The sequence below is a fragment of the Diadema antillarum genome, unplaced genomic scaffold (assembly GCF_040938485.1).
Source record: "Diadema antillarum isolate AM-2024a unplaced genomic scaffold, OU_Dant_1.0 scf00000109, whole genome shotgun sequence".
NCBI classification, from domain to species: domain Eukaryota; kingdom Metazoa; phylum Echinodermata; class Echinoidea; order Diadematoida; family Diadematidae; genus Diadema; species Diadema antillarum.
This window is the reverse complement of record NW_027270998.1, coordinates 229,809-256,272: the sequence shown is the minus strand read 5'-3', so window position 1 is coordinate 256,272 and position 26,464 is coordinate 229,809. Positions and strand designations below refer to the sequence as shown.

At 36.8% G+C, this 26,464-nt stretch overlaps 1 protein-coding gene and 1 long non-coding RNA gene across 2 annotated transcripts in view; both read right to left on the bottom strand.

Annotated features, from left to right (window-relative positions):
* Positions 1-1,009: 1,009 nt before the first annotated feature.
* On the bottom strand, positions 1,010-3,221 carry LOC139719323 (uncharacterized). The gene is made up of 3 exons (XR_011710097.1): positions 3,059-3,221; positions 2,443-2,514; positions 1,010-1,106 (listed from the first exon to the last, which is right to left on the bottom strand). It is a non-coding gene; the product is annotated as an uncharacterized lncRNA (long non-coding RNA).
* A 3,857-nt stretch (positions 3,222-7,078) lies between these two features.
* LOC139719343 (uncharacterized) overlaps positions 7,079-26,464 on the bottom strand; it is a 48,895-nt gene continuing 29,509 nt past the window's right edge. Inside the window, exons 7-11 of the mRNA XM_071630758.1 lie at positions 16,981-17,160; positions 13,847-14,017; positions 9,493-9,675; positions 7,870-8,052; positions 7,079-7,084 (exon numbers count right to left, since the gene is read on the bottom strand). Of these exons, the coding sequence (XP_071486859.1) occupies positions 7,079-7,084; positions 7,870-8,052; positions 9,493-9,675; positions 13,847-14,017; positions 16,981-17,160 (723 nt within the window). The remainder of the gene's footprint in view (positions 7,085-7,869; positions 8,053-9,492; positions 9,676-13,846; positions 14,018-16,980; positions 17,161-26,464) is intronic.

The following is a 26,464-nucleotide window of genomic DNA, read 5'->3' as shown; positions in this document are numbered from 1 at the left end:
TGTATGATTAAGTACGTGTTTCATATGGAACCCGTCTGTCATTATTAAGGTTGTGCAAAGTATTTTACCATACTTATATTGGCGAGATACTTGAAAGGTTTCCAAAACGCTGGAAAATTTTCAACATCGTGGTTTGATATATACCATAAAAAAGTTATATACCATATTAAAGAAATGAATGTTAATGCATAGTTGCAGTCTTGTTTACATTGGCTAAACCTCTAAAGAACATTGTTCAAAGTTATGAATATCAAAGCCACACACACATGTAGGGCCTAGACACATGCGTAGAGCTGCCGTAGGAGGTGTACGGTATACTTCTCGCAACCTTATCAGGCAACCTCACTCAGAATATTGGAAATTTCACTCCAACGTTGCTTATTTTTTTTTCCCCAATACAACTTTGATATGAGTTACTATCCGTTTGTGTGTGTGTGTGTGTGTGTGTGTGTGTGTGTGTGTGTGTGTGTGTGTGTGTTTGTGCGCGCGCGCGCGTCATTCAATTGTCATCAGTGTCCCTGCATATCCATCAGACGTCTTTTTATGTTCACATCCAATTAGTTGATGTTCTCTAAAACTCGTTGTAACATCGTCCATCAGATGGTGTCTTTATTTCACTGCCTTTTCTCATTTTAGTCCGCTTTTACTGTTCCTTCTCCCGCTTTTCCCCCGATTGAGTGTTAGTTTAATGTCCCATGAACCAGAATTATTTGATAACCGTCTGACGATTCTTCCATCGCATTGTTACTCTCTTCCAATGTCTCATCCCATCGCCTCTTTCTTCTTCACTACACCCTTTCCTTCACGGTTGTCTTTCCCCACCTTTGTCCCTGCTTCATCAAACTCCTAAACCAACTTTGTCACTCTATACACCATCACTCTATGTTATGCACTGATGGCTCGACTTCATTCTCTGGCCTGTCCTGCTCCTCTTCCCGATGTGTGACAGTTTGTCTTTCCTGGTCCTCTCGAGATGCCATTTCCTGTAAAACAGGTTCATCCCTCCCCATCTCAGGTTCATGCAGAGCTGGTGAACATGCTTGTCCAGAACCGTGGTCTGTTTCACGTCTTCTCTTACATTCCGGGCTGCCAGAATCACTGTGGCTCTGCGTTATAAATTTAGAATGAGGCTAGAGAATACAATGATGAATATACAACAAAAGCACTTCAACAGATCCTTAAGTTTGGAGGTAGAGATTCAAGGTTCTGGAGGCCAACACCTCTATATGAAGATGGCCTGTTAATGTCACCCTTTATATACAGCAATCTCCTTGTTTGTAATCTTAATAGATGTTCCATAACCGAGCATCCGGTGTATACATGTTTGGTATCAAGTTTGCGCAAAACTTACGAGGAAAAAAAAACTACAGTCACGATTGGATGTCTCATTCAATGATGAATATACAATGAAAGCACTTCAACAGATCCTTAAGTTTGCAGGTGGAGATTCAAGGTTCTAGATGCCAACACCTCTAAATGAAGATGGCCTGTTAATGACACCCTTGACATCAATCTCCTTGTTTGTAATCTTAATAGATGTTCCATAACCGAGCATCCGGTGTATACATGTTTGGTATCAAGTTTGCGCAAAACTTACGAGGAAAAAAAAACTACAGTCACGATTGGATGTCTCATTCAATGATGAATATACAATGAAAGCACTTCAACAGATCCTTAAGTTTGCAGGTGGAGATTCAAGGTTCTAGAGGCCAACACCTCTAAATGAAGATGGCCTGTTAATGACACCCTTTATATACATCAATCTCCTTGTTTGTAATCTTAATAGATGTTCCATAACCGAGCATCCGGTGTATACATGTTTGGTATCAAGTTTGCGCAAAACTTACGAGGAAAAAAACTACAGTCACGATTGGATGTCTCAACTGAGTTAGCTCCATTACCTTTCTGGCTCTGAAGATTTTTTTTTTTTTTTTTAAGATTCTTTAATTTTGGGGGTTTCAACAAATTCAAAAGCTTCCACAGCAGAGATGCTACATGCCAAGTTTAGTGAACATCCGTCTGGAGTTTTCAGGAGGACGGTGAAAGTGTATATAAAAAAAAATACACACGACGGACGCCATACAATAAATGGTCGCAATAGCTAACTACTAAATTGAGTTTTTAGCTCAGGTGAGCTAATAATGTTATGAGCTAAGATGATAATGAAAGGAGATGATCATGATAATAACAATAATGTGCACGGGATAAAATGAGGCTGAAATAACAGTAACTGGAAATAGAAAAGCTTTGCCCGTGGTATTAAACGTTATATAAACACAATTATGTATCAGCCTCTTTAATATTATGTCTTTCTTACTAACCTTTCAATTATTGTTTAACACAGGCTCACCATATATAGTTACGAATTAGTGTGACACAATCTACTTCCTCTATGTGTTACGAAAAAGACAGAGACACGAAACGGAAAAATAAAATGTTTACCCGTGTCGCGCTTTGTTGACTGTCAGTGAGAAACTCGTTTCTCGGCTTTCCATTGATAGTGATGCTCTTCAGCTGTAACATACAAACATGAAAATAGACGATTTAGAACCTAATTTACCCCGGTATATATACATGAATGTTTATGTTTCATTCATTTGTACTTGAATGTTTATATGTGCATGAAATTTCTTTGTGAAAATAACAAAGATCTTGCATTTTAGAATGAATTTTCTCATGTTTTTCTGTCACCAAATCGATTCGTTTTTCTCGAAAATAGATTAAATGGATTGATATACGTGTTGTGGCTAATAAAAACACTTCGATGCATTTTCATGTGATAGACTGAACCGATTGAGGAACAGAGTGTCAGGGAGACATTACTATACATAGGAAGTTGTTTGGTTAATGCTAAGAACAATGCGAGTCACTAGAGTGGAAGTATTATTCAAAATTTTCTTATTAACAATGCCAGAGGATATCTGAAGACCCTTTGCCCTCACATAGAGTGAACTTGTTCAATGTACTGACAGTGATATCGGTTTGTAGGCCTACCATTCTGAACATCTACAGTAAATATCTACATACTCATAGTAATACGTATATCAATTTGCCTTACATTTACACTGCAACTTGTGGCTAGTGATGCGAATGACCCTGGCAGGCTTTCAGGCCATGTGAGATTGGTACGTACAAGATGGCAGATGCGACTCAGGAATTGATATAAGTTTGCTTCTGCCGGCTCTGAAAATGAACTGCTGCCAAAGTCCAGAACACATTCACGGATCTGGAGAAGGAAAGCACATATCAAAATATATTATATGTCATTACTCTGTTCCCATATTACAATGTGAAATTATTCATGGTGGTAACTATACACATATAAAAGTTTCACCTAACTGCCTGAGGAAGTATAGTGCATCTTGTTAGATGGATCAAGGTTAAATGCCCCCCCCCCCCCTTCGAGGTTAAACCCTCCAAAGTTATGAGTATATTCTTGCGGGTTTTCTATCCCCGCTCCCTTTCTTCTTTTTCGTAGAGCCAAAAAGTGTGTGTATCCCACGCCTTCTGTCTATGACTGGCATGATATGACCTGTTAGTCATGATGTATGGAGAAAATGATAGTCTACGTGTAGTAACAGGGGAAAAAAACAATAGTAAGGGATTATTTTGCTATCTTGTACACGTTTTGGTATGATTCTATAATGCTGATACAATCCTCCTTGTTTCATTTCATTGGGCACCGAATTAAGGAAGATGTCCGGGGTAAAAAGGTCAATATTTTCTTTGACACTCATGAAAAGTGATAAACCAATTACTACCCAAAGAAGTATTCCATTTTGCAGGGAGAAAGAAAACCACCATCATAATATTACTGCATGTGATAGCTCTAACTTGTGTCGTGAAATTTCTATTCTTCAAATATGGTACTCAGTTACTTTACAACTGACCATTACCCAAGTAATTTCAATGAAACCTTCACCCATCAGAAGAGTGCACCTATCCTCTTCTCTGGGTAGCATTTATGTAAACTAGTCAGTGTTACAAGCAGCGTATGCAGAATAATGATGGCAATATTAATGATACCAGTGATATTAAAGAAAACTAACAAAACAACATTTAATGTTATGACAACAGTTCCAACAGAATAATGGTACAGTACATGTACTTAATGCTTATCAGTATTGACCTGAACAACAACGGTGTGTTGATTAGAATAACATGCATAATCACATTCTGAAAACATCTTCTTCTCTGTACATTCTGAGGGCTAATATTGGGAAAGACTATCGTCATACACAAGGAAATGCTCACAAAATGAGGTCAATGTGCACGTGGATACCTCAGACGAAGGTCTTAGATTTGGTAAATTCGTTTTTTGCTTGTTTATTCTTTACGGAAATTTGTCTATTTCCAGAAAATCAGTAGTCATATCAAAGAATCCAGAACAGCCGGAACTCACAGGTATAATTTGCACCGACAAATATGAATTTTGCGTACAAAGTCACAAATACAGTAACCTACCCGATAATGCCCCTCTGCCATGTCTGTGAAGTCGACTTTCAGGCTGAAGCGCGAAAGACGTGGCATTGTACAGACCCATCGAGCTAGGCCTTCTGTCGTACAGAATTCGAATTCGTAGAGATCTTCCTCTCTCCTTATCTTATAAGTCAACGTCAGGTCTCGAATCTATTTTTTAAACAAATACAACAAAAACCACAGAGTGAAAAAGGAATGGAATAGTTGACAAATAAAAACAAAAACAAAAACAGCATAAATAATTCAATGTAGGTACATATTGGAATGATCAATGCAAACTTAATGCAAAAGTCAGAATTCAAAGAATTTAGGCCCTATACCTACATATAAACTCAAGTAAAAGTTTCATTGAATGAGATTTGATAAAATATTTTACAGTAAGGCGTTATTCAGTACAGGGAACAGATTGGTACAATTCATCAGGCTAGGATTTTCTGATTAATGGTTCCTAGCACCAGAGTGTGAGGTTCAAGACGGAAAAGTTGCCATTGTCTCTGTTTTCAGGATGCTGAGCTTTGAACTCATGGACCTTCTGATACAGAAAGAAAATGACAGGCTGTTGGCTCTAAAGCAAGGGGAAATGTGTATGGCTATTTAAGTGAGTCAAAGGACCCATTACGATAGTCTCTCATTGGTCATCCGTCATCGAGCTCTTGATAATCGTAAATTGAGGGTAAAGTTTTGTACAGTTTTGTCTTTTGTCTTGATCGTGGTTATATTTCAATCAAATTCTGCCGTTAGTTCTTTATTCGTGCGACGTACATGAAAAGGAAAAAAACGTATAAAAGTGAAATTTGTCCTTTAAATTTTTGTTGTGTCAGAGTTCAATCAAAACCCTCTCTTTCATCTTAGATATAGACAACATGTTATGAAAAGCAATATGTACGAACGTATAGATTTCGTCAGCCAAGAGGCACAGGGGCAGTGCCGAATAGGAGTAAACTAGGTAACTTCATGTTACTCATAAAATCAGTATCATACTTGGAGTGGCACATTGTTTATCAACATAGTAATATTAGAAGAGATAAAATGCTGAAACAAATCAATTCGCTTTATCTCATGGGGTCATCGAGTTAAGGAGACGATTGCTTTTCAACTGGCAATTAGGCCTGTCACTTGAATACCAGTAAAATTTGCATAAAGAGTGCACTCGTCTTTATATTCTCTGAGAAGCATTGGAGATAACTTACTGTGAAATGCATGCAGCGGACAGAATGATGATAACTGAATATTACTCCGACTGAGGCGATCATTACAATAGCGTTACTAATAATGATAACAATAACAACAATAACGACCATACCAATGTTTGCTGATACTACTATATGAGTAACATAAATATAATAGCCACGCTTTGATTACTATTTTCCTTCATGATAGGGGCCAATGTCGGGAAGACCAGCTATATAAATACAGACGAGAAAAACGCTCACAGACTGAGGTCACCATGCAAGGAATTATTTGCCAGGACATAAGTCTTACCTGACAAGTGGTCTTTCAGGTTATGTTTATGGCAAAAAATGGTCTACCTCTAGGCAATCAGGGGGTGTTTCACAAAGCAGTACCTAGGCTAAGAAACGACTTTAAGAAAGACTCGTGATCAGTTCTTGTGCAGAATTATTGAAATTTTGATATTAAACTATAGCACATCAAAACGTGTTTCAGTCGTTCTCATCCTAAGAATGAAGACAAAATGGTTAGGGTCACAGGTATTTTCAATGTCAAAATAACATGTGAATTGTGCGTAGTTACTGGTGACATACCTGACAAGATTGAGCCATCTCGGTGGCTGCTGAGAGGAATTCACGGGTCAAGAAGCCGTCATTCACACTGAAGCGTGAAAGACGCGGTATACTATAGATCCATGTGGCCATATCTCTTCTCGTACAGAATTGGTATGGATTATAAAGATATAAGTCCCCTATACTCAACGTCAGATCTTCAATCTGTTTTTAAAACAAAACAAACAGAGAAGACAACGGGTATTAAAAAGAATAAAATCATTGTAAAAAGGTACATTGATGATTCAACATAGAATCGTCAGACAAATTTAATATAAGTACGGAAGCTTTGAACAGGGCTAAAAACATGAACGCACATTTACTAGGGCATGCATGAAACAACTACTGCTCAGATTGAGATATTTCTCAAGATAAAAATCGATCATGTATTTTTTTCTCACTCCAAGCTACAAGTCCAGTAAAAATAATGACAAAAGTTTGGTGCATTTATTCACGCGAGGATCTTCATGTAAATGATCAATGACAATAGAGCACGCAATTTTAGACTTGAATGTTAACACTGTGTGTTTTCGAGACTATAAACAGTGGACGCATGAACCCTCTAGTATTACTATATACAGCAAATAACAGTTTGCTTGACATAAAGTGCAAAAGAAAGGTGCTCCTGTTTTAAACACAGAGAAAAGAGTGTCATCACACAGACACTATACTTGAGCGTGAGTCAACTGAACGACCAAGATTTTAATTCGCTCGTCGTCCGTCACCCCCGTATACAATTAATGTTTTTGTTTTTATTAACTTGTGAACACTTCTATCTTCTGTTTTCGTTGTGGTCAAATTTCAATCAAATTCCTGTCTTACATCTTTAATGGGAAAGCATATGAAAGAAAATGATACAAAAGTAAAGAATTAGTCAGCTATGAGGCACAGGGGCAGTGCCAAATAGGTGCAAACTGTACAATTTGTAACGCATTAAACATGTTAAATGAACATCACGTTTGGATTGGCACATGTTTATCGAAATAATGACATACATTAAGATGATACTGAAACAAATCAATTCACTTTATTTCATGGGGAAATCGAATTAAGCAGAGCTGATTTTCAACCAACTATTAGTATAGTGTCACTTGAATACTAATTAAACTTGCACCCAGAGTGCATTCGTCCTATATCTCTGGAAAGCACGGGCTGGAGTTACATTATTGTCAAATGCATGCAGCAGACAGGATAATGATGAAAATGGAATATTACTCCTACGATTAATAATGTTGATAGTAATGATAATTACAATAGCAATATAGCAATAATGATACCAATAATAACAACAATAACCATACGAAAGATTATGCTTGAACTGATACTATCCTAAGAACAATAATTGCATGTTTGATGAAAAGAACAATAATCACCACTCATTTTGATAACTATTTTCCTCAAAATAACGCTCACAGATTGAGGCTTTGTGCAAAGCATTATTTGCCAGGACAAAGGACGTGACAAGTTGTCATTCAGGTTGTTTTTTAAAGTAACAAAAATGGTCTATTTCCAGATTGCCAGAAGTCATATCAATGAAGATGTAATGGTCTAAACTCACAGGTATTTTCACTGTCTTAATCTGTATTGTGCATAGTAACAGGTGGCATACCTGACAAGATTCCGCCATCTCGGTGGCTGCTGAGACGAATTCACGGGTCAAGAACCAGCCACTCACACTGAAGCGCGAAAGACGCGGTATACTATAGACCCATCTGGCCATGTCTCTTTTCGTAGATAATTCGTATGGATGACACATATCAAATTGCCTCACACTCAATGTCAGATCTTCAAGCTGTTTTAAAACGAAACAAACAGAGAAGACAACGAGTATTACAAAAAAAAAAATCATTGTAAAAAGGCACATTGATGATTCAACAGAGAAACGTCAGACAAATTTAATGTAAATACGGAAGCTTTGAACAGGGCTAAAAACATGAACGCACATTTACTAGGGCATGAAATAACTACTGCGCAGATTGAGATATTTCTCAAGATGAAAATCGACAATGTATTTTTCTTTCACTCCAAGCTACTATAGTGCAGTAAAAATAAAGGCAAAAGTTTGGTGCATTTATTCACGCGAGGATCTTCATGTAAATGATCAGGGGCAATAGAGCACGCAGTTTTAGACTTGAATGTTAACATTGTTTGTTTTCGAGACCACAAACAGTTGACGCATGAAACTTCTGGTATTATACAGCAAATAACAGGCTACTGGATATAAAGTGCATATCAAAGGTACTCCTGTTTTAAACACAGAGAAAAGAGTGTCCTGTCATCACACAGACTCTATACTTGAGCGAGTGAGTCAACTGAACGACTACGTTTTTAATTCGCTCGTCGTCCGTCATCTCAGTATACAATTAGTGTTGTTGTTTTTATTGATTTGTGAACACTTCCATCTTCTGTTTTCGTTGTGGTCAAATTTCAATCAAATATCTGTCTTACATCCTTGATGGGAAAGCATATAAAAAATAACAAAAAAGTAGAGAACTAGTTAGCTATGAGGGACAGGGGCAGTGCCAACTATGTGCAAACTGTACAATTTGTAACGCATTAAACATGTTAAATGAACATCACGTTTGGATTGACACATGTTTATCGAAATAATGACATACATTAAGATGATACTGAAACAAATCAATTCACTTTATTTCATGGGGACATCGAATTAAGCAGAGCTGATTTTCAACCAAATATTAGTATAGTGTCACTTGAATACTAATTAAACTTGCACCCAGAGTGCATTCGTCCTATATTTCTGGAAAGCACTGGCTGGAGTTACATTATTGTCAAATGCATGCAGCAGACACGATAATGATGAAAATGGAATATCACTCCTACGATTAATAATGTTGATAGTAATGATAATTACAATAGCAATAAAGCAATAATGATACCAATAATAACAACAATAACCACACGAAAGATTATGCTTGAACTGATACTATCCTAAGAACAATAATTGCATGTTTGATGAAAAGAACAATAATCACCACTCATTTTGATAACTATTTTCCTCAAAATAACACTCACAGATTGAGGCTTTGTGCAAAGAATTATTTGCCAGGACAAAGGACGTGACAAGTGGTCTTTCAGGTTATTTTTTAAAGTAAAAAAAATGGTCTATTTCCAGACTGCCAGAAGTCATATCAATGAAGAAAGAATGGTCTAAACTCACAGGCATTTTCACTGTCTTAATCTGCATTGTGCATAGTTACAGCTGACATACCTGACAAGATTGCGCCATCTCGGTGGCTGCTGAGAGGAATTCACGGGTTAAGAAGCTGCCAGTCACACTGAAGCGCGAAAGACGCGGTATACTATAGACCCATCTGGCCATGTCTCTTCCCGTAGAGAATCGGTACGGAAAATACTCCACAAATTTCCCCACACTCAATGTCAGTTCTGCAATCTGTTTTGAAACAAAACATACAGAGAAGACAAAGGGTACTATACGAAAAAAATGTAAAATCATTGTAAAAAAGGCATATTGATGATTCAACATAAGAACGTCAAACAAATGTAATGTAATAACGGAAGCTTTGAACATGGCTAAGTACATGAACGTACATTTACTAAGACATGAAATAACTACTGCTCAGATTGAGATACTTCTCAAGATAAAAATCAACAATGCATTTCTCTCTCACTCATAGTGTAGTAAACTAAAGGCAAAAGTTTTGGGCATTGATTCACGTGTGGATCTTCATGTAAATGATCAAGGGCAACAAAACACACAGTTTTAGACAAGAACGTTAACATTTTTTGTTTTGTTTTCGAGACTATACTAGTAAACAGTCACGACAGTTGACGCATGAAACTTCTGGTATTATACAGCAAATAATAGGCTACTGGATATAAAGTGCATATCAAAGGTGCTCCTGTTTAAAACACAGACAAAAGAGAGTCATTATACACAGACCTCCTTGAACGAGTGAGTCAACTGAACGCCTATGATTTTAATTCGCTCGTCGTCCGTCATCCCTGTATACAATTAATGTTGTTGTTTTTATTAATTTGTGAACACCTCATCTCATATTTTCGTTGTGGTCAAATTTCGATCAAATTCCAGTCTTACATCTTTAAAGCAAAAGTACAATACAAAAAAGAAATAATACAAAAGAATTAGACAGCTTTGAGGCTCGGGGCAGTGTCAAATCAGGTGCAAACTGTTAATTTCTAAGGCATTAAACATGTTAAATGAACATCACATTTGGATTGGCACATGTTTATCGAAATGATGACATACACTACGATGGTACAGAAACAAATCAATTCACTTTATTTCATGGGAACATCGAATTATGCAGAGGGGCTATTCGACCAATTATTAGTATAGTGTCACTTGAATACTAATTCAACTTGCACCCAGATAGTCAGGGAGCTAGCGACCACTCAATTTACCCCATCAAGCCCAAAAGGTTTGACCCCTCAGAGTTGTTGGGGCCACCCTCCTCATTCACAAAATGCGCGTCAGCCTGATCCCTGAGGGTGGGTTCGGCCCCCCAGGGACCCCCCTAAAAGGGCCCTTGGCGGGTGTAATTTACCCCATGGAGCCCATGGACCAAACTTGGTGTAAAAGAATGTCCTATGGGTGTACATCATAAAAATATAAAAACTGACAAAATATCTGGTTGGGAAAGGGGTTGCCAGACCGCTAGTTTGCAGGCACAAACCCTTGTTGATGGTGAATGAGTCTGCGCCAAGACTACACTTTCCCATAGGTCCTGTACTGTAGCGTCTCCCAACAGTCCGAGGGACAGTGCCAGTTTAGTGCATGTAGTAGTCTTGGCGCAGACCCCTATACTCCTAACAAGGGTTTGGCCTATATCCTGGGACCCAGGGTAGTTTGCAGGCACAAATTGACCAGGCACAATAGAACACACACACACACACACACACACACACACACACACACACACACACACACACACACACACACACACTCACATATATACACACACACACACACATACACACACACACACACACACACACGCACACACACACGCACATACGTTCACATATTTCTTCATGTACCTACATACCTTTACACAAAACACATCTCACAGGTTTCTACAGCCATGATACCTTGCACATGTATAATAAATGTCAGACCTATAGGAAATTCACTATTTTTGAATGTTTTACATGGATGCTATTAATGTACATTCAAGCAGGAACACTTAAGAGAATTTAGAATTTGTGTGAAGTTGTATTATGTTATACTGGCCCTACCATCTATTATGTATTCACCTCATGAGACACCATAGCTTTTCAGAAAATGCTGAAATGAACCCTGTGTTGTGAGTAGAGACTTCAGTTTCAGACCAACCACAGAAGCACTAAAGACCAGTTATATAGCACATTGAAGTAAACCATATTATCAACAGTGTTCAATATAACTTTTATAAAGTTCGTGTCAACAAAAGAAAGTCAGATACAGCTTGGAGTACTTCTTTTTTCTCATGATTTTATGTTTAAAATGCAAAAACCAACTCTCAATCCTTACATGATTTTTTTTTTGAAAACCTCAAAAAAATTTTTTTTGGAGGTTTTGGCTAATGGATATCACAAAAAATGGCAAGGATTACAACATTTATGCCAGTATTTCCTTTATTTGATTTTAATAAATTCCAAATCAGATGTATTCCTGAACTTCCTTGAAACATTGAATAACAAGGTTTACTATAGAACACTTATTTCAGCACTTTTGTCGACTTTTTGTTCCTGGAGATACTTTATAATGGAGATACATTATAACTTTATGATAATTCTGGAGATACATTATAACTTTATAATAATTCCCAGCCCCAACACAAATGAAACTCAATTGTATCACATACTGCAAACTGCACTGCCATTGACCCTGGCCAGTATTACACACCAAGTTGAAACACTGAATCATCACTTGAATGAAATGCTAAGCTCTATTACAATATAGCATGCAGGTTGAGAGTGTTAACTTGATGTGTTCTCTTTATATCAGCACTTTTGTCAACTCCTCATTTCTATAATCATCTTTAGTTTTCCATCCCCACACAAACAAAACTCAATCTATGGTGTCACATACTGCAACGATAGCATATGATTGTCATTAACCCTTGACATTACACACAAAATTGAAACATCAAATTACCAACTGAATGAAATGCTAGCTTGATTTCTTTAAACTATAGCATGCATGTTGAGAGCATCCACATGATTGTTCTTGTGTTCTCTTATTATATCAACATTTTTATCAACTCATTTGTGAGATACTTTGCCTACACCCCCCCCCCCAAAAAAAAAAAAAAAATCAACTTTCAGGGAGTCACGAATAGTTATGCAGTTATAATGCAGTTCATGCGTATAATTTAGTTGTCATTGACCCTGGCAATTACAAATCAAGTCATGCATCATATTATATAGGGTAGACAACAAAGGGCTTGTTTCAGCATTTCCAAAAACTATTTGTGACATACATACTATGGAAACATAATGAAGGATAAGCAGGCTGCGTGGCCAGTAAAACATAACAACTACATCTCGCTTGAGATCTTGCTTTCGAGTTCTTGCTTGAAGGTTCATTGATAGTATCCATGTAAAACATTCAAAAAGTATGAACATCTTTAATTAGGTCTGACCTGTATTATGTGCAGGTGCTGTGGCTGTAGAATTAGATTACCAATTCAAGTGACATGTTTTGTGTACTTGTACAATGTATACTTGGAGTCATGTGCGGAACATAAATGTGTGCGCGTGAGTTGTGTGTGTGTGTGTGTGTGTCATTCACCACCAACAAGGGTTTGTGCCTGCAAACTAGCGGTCTGGCAACCCCTTTCCCAACCAGATATTTTGTCAGTTTTTATATTTTTATGATGTACACCCATAGGACATTCTTTTACACCAAGTTTGGTCCATGGGCTCCATGGGGTAAATTACACCCGCCAAGGGCCCTTTTAGGGGGGTCCCTGGGGGCCGAACCCACCCTCAGGGATCAGGCTGACGCGCATTTTGTGAATGAGGAGGGTGGCCCCAACAACTCTGAGGGGTCAAACCTTTTGGGCTTGATGGGGTAAATTGAGTGGTCGCTAGCTCCCTGACTAAGAGTGCATTCGTCCTATATCTCTGGAAAGCACTGGCTGGAGTTACATTATTGTCAAATGCATGCAGCAGACAGGATAATGATGAAAATGGAATATCACTCCTACGATTAATAATGTTGATAGTAATGATAATTACAATAGCAATATAGCAATAATGATACCAATAATAACAACAATAACCACACGAAAGATTATGCTTGAACTGATACTATCCTAAGAACAATAATTGCATGTTTGATGAAAAGAACAATAATCACCACTCATTTTGATAACTATTTTCCTCAAAATAACGCTCACAGATTGAGGCTTTGTGCAAAGAATTATTTGCCAGGACAAAGGACGTGACAAGTGGTCATTCAGGTTGTTTTTTAAAGTTAAAAAAAAATGGTCTATTTCCAGACTGCCAGAAGTCATATCAATGAAGAAAGAATGGTCTAAACTCAGAGGTATTTTCATTGTCTTAATCTGCATTGTGCATAGTAACAGGTGGCATACCTGACAAGATTGCGCCATCTCGGTGGCTGCTGAGAGGAATTCACGGGTTAAGAAGCTGCCACTCACACTGAAGCGCGAAAGACGCGGTATACTATAGACCCATCTGGCCATGTCTCTTCCCGTAGAGAATTCGTATGGATGATACCCCACACTCAATGTCAGATCTTCAAGCTGTTTTAAAACGAAACAAACAGAGAAGACAATGAGTATTACATTGTAAAAAGGCACACTGATGATTAAACAGAGAAACGTCAGACAAATTTAATGTAAATACGGAAGCTTTGAAGGGTGCTGTTCGTTATTCCGAAGGTTCGATATTCCGAAGGTTCGTTATTCCGAAGGTTCGTTAATCCGAAACACACAAATTCCCTATACCTACAGGTTCGTTAATCCGAAAATGAAAAAGGGTTCGTTAATCCGAACATTTGTGGCGTTATTCTGAAGGTTCGTTATTCCGAAGATTTGTTCATCCGAAAATGAAATTCGGAAAAACGAACCTTCGGAATAACGAATCTTCGGACTGAAGAGCCTTCGGAATAACGAACCTTCGGAATAACGAGCTGTAACCGCTTTGAACAGGGCTAAAAACATGAAAGCACACTTACTAGGACATGAAATAACTACTGCTCAGATTGAGAAATTTCTCAAGATAAAAATCGACGATGCATTTCTCTCTCACTCCAAGCTACTAGTGCAGTAAAAAATAAAGGCAAAAGTTTGGTGCATTTATTCACGCGAGGATCTTCATGTAAATGATCAAGGGCAATAGAGCACGAATTTGTAGACTTGAATGTTAACATTGTTTGTTTTCGAGACTATAAACAGTGGACGCATGAACCTTCTGGTCTCATATACAACAAATAACAGGTTGCTGGATATAAAGTGCATATCAAAGGTGCTCCTGTTTTAAACACAGACAAAAGAGTGTCATCACACAGGCACTAATACTTGAACGAGTGAGTCAACTGAACGACTACGATTTTAACTCCCTCGTTATCCGTCATCCCCGTACAATGATAATGTTTTTATTGACTTTTGTACACTTCCATCTCTTGTTTTCGTTGTGGTCAAATTTCAATAAAATTCCTGTTTTACATTTTAAATGGAAAGCACAAACTGACAAAAGTAGAATTCAAACGGAAGCATGAAAACTGACCAGAAATTAATGCAATTTTCCACCAATAAAAAATAGAATTCTTCAGCTATGAGACACAGGCTGGCGCAGTGCCAAATAGGTGGAAACTATACAATTTGTACCGCACTAAATGAACATCATGTTTGGATTGGCATATTGTTTATCAAAATAGTGACATACATTACGATGATCATGATACTGAAATAAATCAAATCCTTTTATTTCATGGCGACATCGAATTAAGCCGAGTATACGCACTGAATTGCTTTTCAAGGACTATTAGCCCTACTACCAGAATACCAGCAAGACCTGCAACCAGAGTGCACTCGTCCTATATCTCTGGGAAGCACTGGAGTTAAGTTACTGTAATATGCATGCAGCAGAAAGGATAAAGATGACGATAGAATAATACTCCTACAATCAATAACGTTGATAGTACTATAGCAATATAGTAATAATGATAGTAATGGTGACAACAATAACGATACGAATGATGATGCTTTCACTAACATTATCATAAGAATAATAATTGTGCGTTCAATGAAAAGAACAATAATTACATTTGGTTAATTATTTTCCTCAATATACGTTCAGGGACTAATGTCGGGAAAGACCAGCTGTGTAAATACAGACGAGAAAATTATTGTAAAAAAGGGCACATGGATGATTCGATACAGATATTAGCCTAACATAAAGACACAAGCCTGGCGCATGTCTTATGTAAGTATATTCATTAAAGTAGTTTAAAAAGACAATGATTTCTCAGATTGAGATATTCTAAATCTAAATTGTATCTTTCTCTTGATACTCAAAGTTTTAGAGCAGAAAAGTATTGGCAGCTGGTTCGAACAATTCGTCTGGCGAGGATCTTCAGAAAAATGCAGTCTCAATAAGAATATTGACATCGTCTCTGTTTTGTAGATGTTGCTGGATAGTGCTGGATGTGAAGTGCAGAGAAAGGCGCTTCTCTTTTAAACAGACAAAAGAGTGTCATGACCAAATCGCCTGATCGAGTGTTTCAACTGAACGTTTACAATCATCTTTCGCGCGTGCATCGTTATAAGAGTTTTTTTTTTTTTTTTTTTTTTTACTTTTGAATAGTTTCATCTTCTGTTTTTGTTCAAATTAATTGTTTATACGGACAGTATATCTGAAAAGCAAAATGAACAAAAGTAGAATTTGTCTGCTTTGAAGCACAGGGGTCGCGCAAGTAGGAGCAAACTGTACAATTTATTGTTACGCAACTGAGTTTCATCTGGAGTGGCTTGTTTATCAAAATGATCATGCATTAAGATGATACTGAAAACAAATCAATTCATTCAATATCATGACAGGTCATCGAATTAAAAGTAGAGTCCGCGTTGAACTTCTTTTCAACCGACTATTAAGCAATGTCACTTGAATAAAATCTGCACCTTAATTGCAGACATCTTTTTCTCTGGGTAGCATTTAAGTCATGTTACTGACAATTTCAGCGCACAGAACAAAATAATAAAGGCTATCACTCCTATACGAGTAATAATGATAGAACATCATAACTATTACACATTTTACTACTACTGCTATACACTGCTACTAATGATAGTACGCTGTATAACGATAATAAAAGGATAATATTAAAAATTGCAGCAACAACAATGATAACGATGATGATGATGATGATGACGATGGTGCTAAAAATAATATCATTACTATCATATAACTTGTAGTGATACTGTCAACAGAATAATACTATCAAAGTTGATGAATCAAATTATATTTTGATACTTTTTTCTCTCAAACGTTCAAGGGCTAAAGTGTGGAGGTACAAGTGCTACAAACAAGGAATTGCTTTTTGACTGAGGTCAATGTATACAAGGTATATCCCATTGGTCTTAGTTTTCTTGAACACTGTTAAGGAAAAATTGTCTCTTTCCAAACGATGAGGTACGTTTATTGACATTAATACTAATATTTCTACTGTAAAATATGCATTGTGCGTAGTATACAGCTGACATACCTGACAAGATTGCACCATATCGGTGGCTGTTGAGAGGAATCTTGTGGTCAAGAGGTTGGAAGACACTGTGAAGCGTGAAAGACATGGCATACTACAGATCCATCGTGCCAGGTCCCCAGTCATGTTTTGATGTTGCAAATCGTCATTAATTCGAATATCAAGACATGTCACACCCTGAATCTGCTAACAAAGACATGAATAACAAAATAAAACATCAACCAATAACGATCTCTTATGTCAGGTTGTCCTGTAAAGATGACAACCTAGACCGATGTAATAACAGAATGTTTATTACTCGGGCACATCTAAAGTTTGATTATTTCTCAGATTAAGATAAGGTACAAATAAGCTTCATTTTTAAAAAAATAATCAAATCCCAAGATACTGAACGATAACGCGAAAGCAACTGTTGTGTTCAATTCATCAGTGGGGACCTTCAAATTACCGGTAGTGATTTTTACGCACCTGGGCCCCGTTCAATAAAACTTGTTTTCAATAACAAGTTACGGTAGTTGTTATCCTTGCATCTGACTGGCTGAAGCAAATTTGTCATAGACATGTACAGTTGTTACTGATAACAAGTTTTATAAAACGGGAGCCAGATCATGCAGTTTTAGTCAGGAATATATGTGTTGCTATTGACTCTGTTTTCGAGACGGTATAACCAAAGGACCCATTAAATTTATTTTAAGTATTTAATAAGTTTAATTCAAGTATTTAACCAGTTTGAGACCTACAACAGGCTGAAAGCTGTATTGCTTTGACATTCAGTGCCAAGACAATGTCATCTAATCTGCTGACTAATAGAATTAGCTTTTACGATCTCATTTTTGTGCTATATTTTATTCGTCATTCGTGCGTAAATTTCCATCGTAGGTCATTTTCTTTTGTCAAGTCTCTGCCTATCCTTAAAGGACAAGTTTATCTTCATAGACATGTGGGTTGAGTAAATGCAGCAATTTAGGAGAACATATCAGTTCGAGTGTGAGGAAAATCGGACAATCGATTCAAAAGTTATGCATTTTTTGAAGTTTCTGCTCAGTCACGGTTGGATGAAAAGATTACTATGGATTGTGATGTCACATGTGGATACCGGTATGAAGAAAGAATAAAGAAAATTCAACATATTTTCATTTTCTTGCATAACAAAAGAACACTCAACTCCTCTCTTTCAGAAGGCAGGGGGAATAATATTACCCTTAACAAAGTATTACGTCAGTAACATGTCGCAGAAGTGTGTACTTAATTTTTAAAAAAAAAGTTTTGTGAAATACTCTTTTTATTTTCCGTATATCGTCGTACGCACAATATGACATTATACACTGTAGTATAAGATAGTCTTCTCATCCAGCAGTGACTGCGCAGATACTTGCATCTGACTGGCTGAAGCAAATTTGATATAGACATGTACAGTTGTTACTGATAACAAGTTATATAAAACCGGAGCCAGATCATGCAGTTTTAGTCAGGTCTGTGTTGCCATTGACTCTGTTTTCGAGACGGTATAACCAAAGGACCATTACATTTATTCTAAGTATTTAATTAGTTTAATTTAAGTATTTAACCAGTTTGCGATCTACAGCAGCCTGAAAGCTGTATTGCTTTGACATTCAGTACAATACAATTCATAACTTTTGAACGGAATGTCCGATTTTCCTCAAACTTTCATTGATGTGTTCTACTAATATTGTTGCATTCTCTCAATTCTTATGTACTTGTCTTTTAACTTTCTGGAAAATTTTCGAACCACGTCGCTGCCACAAAGCGATCGCCTGTCTATAACGGTCACTTTTCCCGTCTCCCTTATTGATGGTCGCTGTAGACAGGTTTGACTTATATATAAATGGTCTGACAAGAAAAAAAAATGTTTAGCGAATCGCATGTAAGCACAAGGAAAACAATCATAAGCAAATGTTACTACGATTAAATGTCAGTGTTGCATAGTCGAAGCTGACATACCTTACAGCTTGAAGCTAAGGCTGCGGCTGTTGCAAAAAATTCCTCGCACATGATTTCACGATTCACCTTGAACTTGGACAGATGTGGCATAGTACAAACCCACAGAGCTAAAAGTACGAGAGCTGTTGGGCAGTGCTGACAACCAATGACAGGCATCGCCGATGAAAATTTATTCAGTTTAAGGTCTTTAATCTGTGAAACATCGAGAAAACATGGAAATGTTACTATTTCCATCAATTCAATTCAATTCAAATTTAATTTCACTTTTCGAAAAAAAAAACAACTAGACATTTCGTATTTCCCTAAACAAGTCAAGTATGAATTAAGAATACTGGGTGTTATCTGTTGCATATCGATCATTTCTATACACACAAGAAGTAAGCTGTACTCTGCATTCACATATCTGAATTGACCTTTCCTGTTAAGAATATTTTTTTGAAGAAATATCTAATGTAACCAAGGTCTGATTCAATATAGAATTGGCGAGAGGGCAGGAACAGCTTGGGTTAAAAAAACAACAACAAACAAACAAACATTATCGTCCAATTTCATTACCTATATCCTTTGAAGCTACGGATCAATGTATACACGTTGACAAGCATGACAAGGGACAAGTTGTTTGCTATGCTTACAATATAGAGTCAGTAGTAATTTCAAAGAAAATTTTGTTAGTTCATGTTTGTGACCATATAACTTTTCTGACTCAGTATGTAAAAAAGGAAAAACTGTGAAAATTTCGGCGGTAAAACATGCAGGATTCTCACAGTCATGGAAAATCCTGGAAAATCCTAGAAAAATGTGTGGTCATGGAAAGTCAGGGAAAAGTCAGGGAATTTGGAAAATTTGTGAAAAGTCATGGAATTGCATTTACCTCTTGGCTATGGCAGCACTCCAGTTTGTCGTGTCTCGCAACTCTCATACTCTGTGATCATACTCTGCGATTATAATTGGTGTTCATGATTTCCATTTTTCCCAGTTTTGTGACATCCAAAATTCTACATAACTCCCGGGACATATACTAATGATAATAGATGTACATGTCATGAGTAAGATAGTGGGTGGAACGGATGGCTGTGAGGGGAGGTGGAGGCCATCATAACGTGTCTGATTTTGGACACCGTGCCAGAAAGGAAGTCATGGAAAAGTCATGGAAAAGTCTTGGAATTCTGTTTTCAAATTTCTATGGGAACCCTGACATGCCGGAAAGAAACAAACTGTTCAGTAAATACTGAGATGGTTATAATGCAAAGATCAGTAACGAAATGCTTTAAAGCCATATGGCCTAGTATTACTCCTGTAAATGAAATCAAACCCTCATCAACAGTGTCTTCATTATTCTCCCTGGAAATATTTGACTATTCATAACTCACAAAATGTCTAACGCCAACTATATTTTCGTGTAAACAACGTGTACAATACGTGATTTACAACTGCATGTACGAGTTTAACTAAAGATAGGAAGATAGGGGTCCATTTCGAACATCGTAGGTAGAACACAGTATGCATGCACGAGGCAACTCCACACACATGGTTAAAGTGACGTTCCACACGCATACGTTTACCTTGATTAATTGAGATATAAAAGGGGATGGCTAGTAACTGATCATTGGGAATCAGAGGGAATGCTGGGGGATGATTGTTCCATTTCTTGTGGGATTACTTATATCTATTGTTGTGTGAAAATTATTTGCTTCAGAACGGTCTCATATTCAAGTAATGTGCAAATTCTTTTCACACAATGATAGATATATAATGTACTCTTAAATGAATCCCACAAGAATGGGAACAATCATCCCCCAGCATTCCCATTGATTCCCACTGATCAGTTGCTAGCCATCCCCTTTCAAGCCACAAACAAAAGCTATGGGACTTAAATTTGATTGCGTAAATTACACGAGGTATTTAATAATACCCCTCTCAAGTTTTCTCCTACTACAATCCATACTCGCACCTTCTTTATATTTTCTTATTATTAATGAAAATTGATGATAGAGAAAAACATGTGTCTGAAGTATTATTTTTGGGTACTGTTCGTTATTCCGAAGGTTTGTTATTCCGAAGGTTCGTTATTCCGAAGGTTCATTAATCCGAAGTGATAGGGTCCGTGACGAACCTTCGGAACAACGAGTTTTGTTTCATTTTCGGATTAACGAACCTTCGGAATAACGAATCTTATTTCATTTTTGGATTAATGAACCTTCGGAATAAGAAACCTCATCACAATATCATTTTCGGATTAACGAACCTTCGGAATAAGTAATCTTCGGAATAACGAACCTTCGGAATAACGAGCCGTAACCTTATTTTTATATTGTAAACAGCTAATAGGGAATATATATTTTGTTTATGGGAAGGTTTTACATCCAGATCTGATGAATTAGTGTTTCATCAAGTTCTTACAAGGGGGGAGGGGGGAGAGAGAACGCCAAAGGAGTATCTTGCTCTCATATCGCAATTTGTGACTGTAGTATTTTTCATGTAAGTTCATGTCTTTTGATCTTTTGACATATGACCGTGTCCAATTTACCAATATTCGAACTTAGTGCCATCATTTCTTAAATGTAACTACGATGTGAGTTTTCTGTTGTAGCTCAAAGCTGTGGAAAGTTATTGCTAGCACACAATATGGCGCTTATCAGGGAAAGTTAATTGAGCTTTTCACCGTTGACTTTGTCTAACTTCACCAATACTCAAACTTGACCGGCTTTTATAGGCTTTCTACATGTGGTGTGAATTTGGTGGTCATAGCTCAAATCTGTGGAAAGTTATGGAGAAAAGTGTGAGCACGGTGCCTATCTGGAAAAGTTCATTGACATCTTAACCTTTGACATTGTTGGACTTCATCCATACTCCAACTTGATTGGCATCTTAAGGTTATGTTCTGTGATGCGAGATGGGTGATCGTGGCTCAATTCTGTCCAAAGTTATTGAGAGAACACCATGATAATATCAGTACATCATGCTTACAAGGAAAAGTTCACAGACATGTGACATATTTAGTATGTTGATATTGTCGGACTTCACCTGTATATTCAAACTTGACCGGCGCGGCGTCTTAAGATTTTGTACATGTGGTGTGAGTTTGGTAATCATAGCCTACATCTGTGGAAAGTTATTGAGATTACACCAGAATAGTGTGAGCACAGTGCTCATCAGGACAAGTCTAATGATCTTGTTAGACTTCACCCATATTCAAACTTATACATATGTATATACATATATATATATATATATGCGGTGTTAATTTAACGGTCATAGCTCAAAGCTGTGGAAAGTTACTCTCTAAGAAAATCGAGTGAAAATATTCACTCTTGAAGGAGTGAATACAAAAAAAAATAGTGAATTTAGAGTTAAATAAGAGTGGATTTTGAATGTCTATTTTCACTCGTCTTGGAGTGACCTCGGGGATCACTCCAAAATCTTCCGAGTGATCCCTCAGGTCACTCCAAAACGAATGAAAATGGTCAGTTTCACTCGTATTCACTCCTTCAAGAGTGAATATCTTCATTCATTTTTTTTTTAGAGAGTAGAGAAAGTTCACCAAATCGTTGACATGGATGACGACGACGAAGACGTCGGAAAATAGCGCTATGGGGGACTACGACAGCTTTTAGGAGACCATTGTCTGAAATCAAAACTTTCTTTCACAAGAAAAGGTGATCAATGATGATTTTAGAGTCGATGCTAAAATTAGATAATCATTTTCTCCTTAAAATAGAAAAAATGTAATTTTAGTGTGGTCGGCTAAAAAGGGATTGTTACGCAAGTTTGAAAATGTGAAACTTTCCATTCAAGACGGCAAATTGCAAAGAGTTTCCCAGTGCAAATATCTTGGAGTTATCCTTGACAGTTTAACGTGGACACCCCAATGAGAAGAAGTGAAGAAAAAGACTCTGAGAACGTTTCACTCCGAAAACTAACGTGTCCGTCAGTATCTCGATAAGAGAAGCTCATTGATACTATACCAAACACTGATTCACCCACGACTGGACTATTGTAGTATGGTTTGGATGGATGGTCATACTTCCAAACTTGCAAAGCTTCAAACATTACAAAACAGGTGTCTCCGCTTAATCCTTGTTGGTTGCCGTTTCAATACAGAAGCTCTGTATAGTACCACCGATGTCAAACCATTGAAAAAACGACGGGAGATTCAGGCCTTGACAATCGTACTCCATAACCTCACTCCCCTGATTCGCTGTCTTCCAGGATTCAGTGTAGATCTGTCTTATAACAATCTCCGCAACGATAATACCACTGTTGTTCTTCCAAAACCACAAACCATTTTCTTATAACAAGTGTACTATACTCGGCTTCTATGCTCTATAATGACCTTTCCATACGTCTCAGGACAATCAATGATATCAAATTATTAATAACAAAAATAAAAAGAAGAGCTGTAAGATTGCAACGATTTATATTCAATTCATATCCAGGTGATAATTTTTTACATTCAAATATTTGCTCACAGGATAGATTTGTCACTTCATTTCGCCCCCTGTGTCTCCACCAGTTTGAAGCCTCTTAATTTGTTTGTATTGTGATATGATATAATGATTGTCCATTTTTCAAATCTTTGTGTATTTCTGTATAATTCTTTTCGTTAGTTCTCATCTAAGCTTCAAGCTCAAGTTCAAGTTGCTTTATTTCATTTCTAACAAACAAAATAATTGGAAGTACTATGAAACATTCGTATACACAGCTGTCAGAAAATCAGTACCACAATGCGATGAACAGAAATAACATTGTAAAAAAGATACAGGTAAATTATCAACAGTGCTACATAAAATAACTTATGTCACTGTGGTAAATGCATAAACAATATTGCTGGAAATGGATGGGACTGCCAAAAAGCAGAGCTTGTAGAATGCAGTCCCCTCATACAGAAAAAAACATATAGTGGCAAAAACAACAACAACAACAATTTTCCTAAGCGGCAGTAAAAAAAAAGACAGAGTAATACACACAAACATGCACACAAACCAACGCACATTGACAAACACAAGGCGGCTCTCTTGTAAGGAAAGATTGATGAGAGGATAGAAAGATAGTGAGGGAGGTAGTAAGTCCGAGGTGGAGGGGGGGGGGGGATAGGAGAGGAAAACGATGGGTCATAACCAGGGCACTGGAGGCACATAAGCTCGGGCTCACTGATAAACAAAGAGTAGTGAGATTACCGAGCAACAATAGTTTTGAAAATCAAAAGTAAAAAAAAAAAGAATTTATCATTATGCTGCATGCGAAGTTTTTAAATAATTCTTTAAAGAAAATGTATTAAAACTTAAAGCTTCTTTTATATTATTATCAAGAGAATTCAAGAATTTTGGTCCAGAAAAGGAGAATAAAGATTATGCAAAAACCGTCCTAGTCAAAGGCAAATGATACTCATGGGATTGACGGGTTGGATATGCATGAACAGTTTCATTCTTTAAAAACATAGAATCAAACACAAGGGGAGAGAATTGTTGGTGAGTTTATACATGAATTGTCCTAATTGCAAACGATAAAGATCATAAATTTTCAAAATATTATTTTCGTGAAATAAATTATTAGTATGACCTCTCCACGATTCGTGACAAATGATGCGAAGAGCTTTTTCTGTAATGATAATATTCTTTCTGTGTAAGTAGAAAAATTGTTTCCCCATGCGAGTATCCCATAGTTTAAGTAAGGTAGTATCAAAGTAGAATATAACATAAAAAAGTACATTTTGGGGAAGATAAAAGTTAACTTTGTTTATAATACCTATATTCCTTGAAATAACGCGACATACAGAATCAATATGCGATCCCCAGGTAAGTTTATTGTCCAGAATCAAACCTAAAAAAATTGATGGAAGAGACTTCTTCTATGACCGTGTCTTCCAGAAAAACAAAAATCGGTAAATTTTCCAGCGAATTACTGAACAGCATACATTTAGTTTTTTGCAAATTTATTGACAGTTTGTTCGCTCTTATCCAATGAAATAACTTCGTTAATTCACTGTTTAAAGTATCAATTAATCGATCAGAATCAGAGGATGTATGAAGAATTTGACATATCATTGACATAGAGAATAAAATTAATAAGAGGGGACCTAGTAAACTTCCTTGAGGAACGCCACAGTTAACATTTTGCATACTAGTAGTCGATGCGTGACCGTTGATAAATACAAATTGATTTCGATTAGTAAGGTAACTCTTGAACCACTCCAAGGCCTTTCCCCTGAGACCATAATGTGATAATTTGTGAAGCAGTATGTTGTGGTCTATGGTGTCAAAGGGCTTGGAGAGGTCCAGGAAGACTCCAATAGTATGATGAAATGTATCTATCGCTTTTGAAACCCTGTCAAGGACGGTAAGGATTGCATGAGATGTGCAATGCTTTTGCCGAAATCTGAATTGGTGATCAGAAATAATTTTATGAGTGTCTAAGAACTTCAAAAGCCTATAAGCCTGGTGTAAACAACCCTTTCTAATATTTTCGACACTGAGGTTAGCAGGGATATTGGTCTATAATTGGAGACATCTTCCCTTTCCCCTGTTTTATGGACAGGAATTACTTTCGAGACTTTCATAGCCTCAGGGACAATACCATTACTTATCGACAAATTAAATACATGTACAAGTGGATCAACGATATAATCAATAATACTCTTCAAAGGGACATTATCAATGCCGTCATAACCAGAGCTTTTTTTATTTTTAAAATTCTGAACTATATCTTATACAATGTAATTCATTTCTGTGCAAAGGCATGAAAAACAATGAGCTAGTAGAATTGGGGACTTCTAAATAATCTTGAAAATTCAGACGAGTATGTGGAATATTTTGGGCAAGATTACTCCCTATTTGTGAAAAATATTGATTAAAAATATCAACTATTGAGGAGACATCATCAACAAATAAATCACCGTATTTGATTGATGTAATACGGGATTTGTCCTTATTTTTATTGACAGCCATATTAATAACTTTCCAAGTATTTTGAATATCATGTTTAAGCAATCTTATCTGATTAGTAAAATATTTCCGTTTCTCATAACGTAATATTTGTGTGAGGACGTTTTTATATGAAGTGTATCTAGCATGAGATTGCTGGGTACGTTTAATTTTGTCAGCATAATACAAATTATTCTTTCGATTGATTGATCGCAGTAAAGACCTAGATATCCATGGAAGTCTAGGGGATCTTTCATAATTTCTAGATTTCTTTATCCATTAGCGAAATTAAAGTACTCATAAACGAATCATAAGCCTCATTTGTATTTTCGGTATGTATGTACAGAAGACCAATCCACATTACAGAGGTCATTGAGCAACCTCTCTATATTTCCAGGTGTAACTTTCCGGAAAGTTGACACCGGGTCATTCATGGTAATTTTTTTTTTTCTGAAGGGGTATGTGAGTGAAAATATGGTAATGGTCTGATAAATCTGAAAGAACAGTACCAGAGACCGGTAAGGGGTTTATATTACAAAATATATTATCAATAAGAGTTGCCGAGTGATTGGTTACTCGAGTTGGTTTGGTTATAAGGGGTAAAA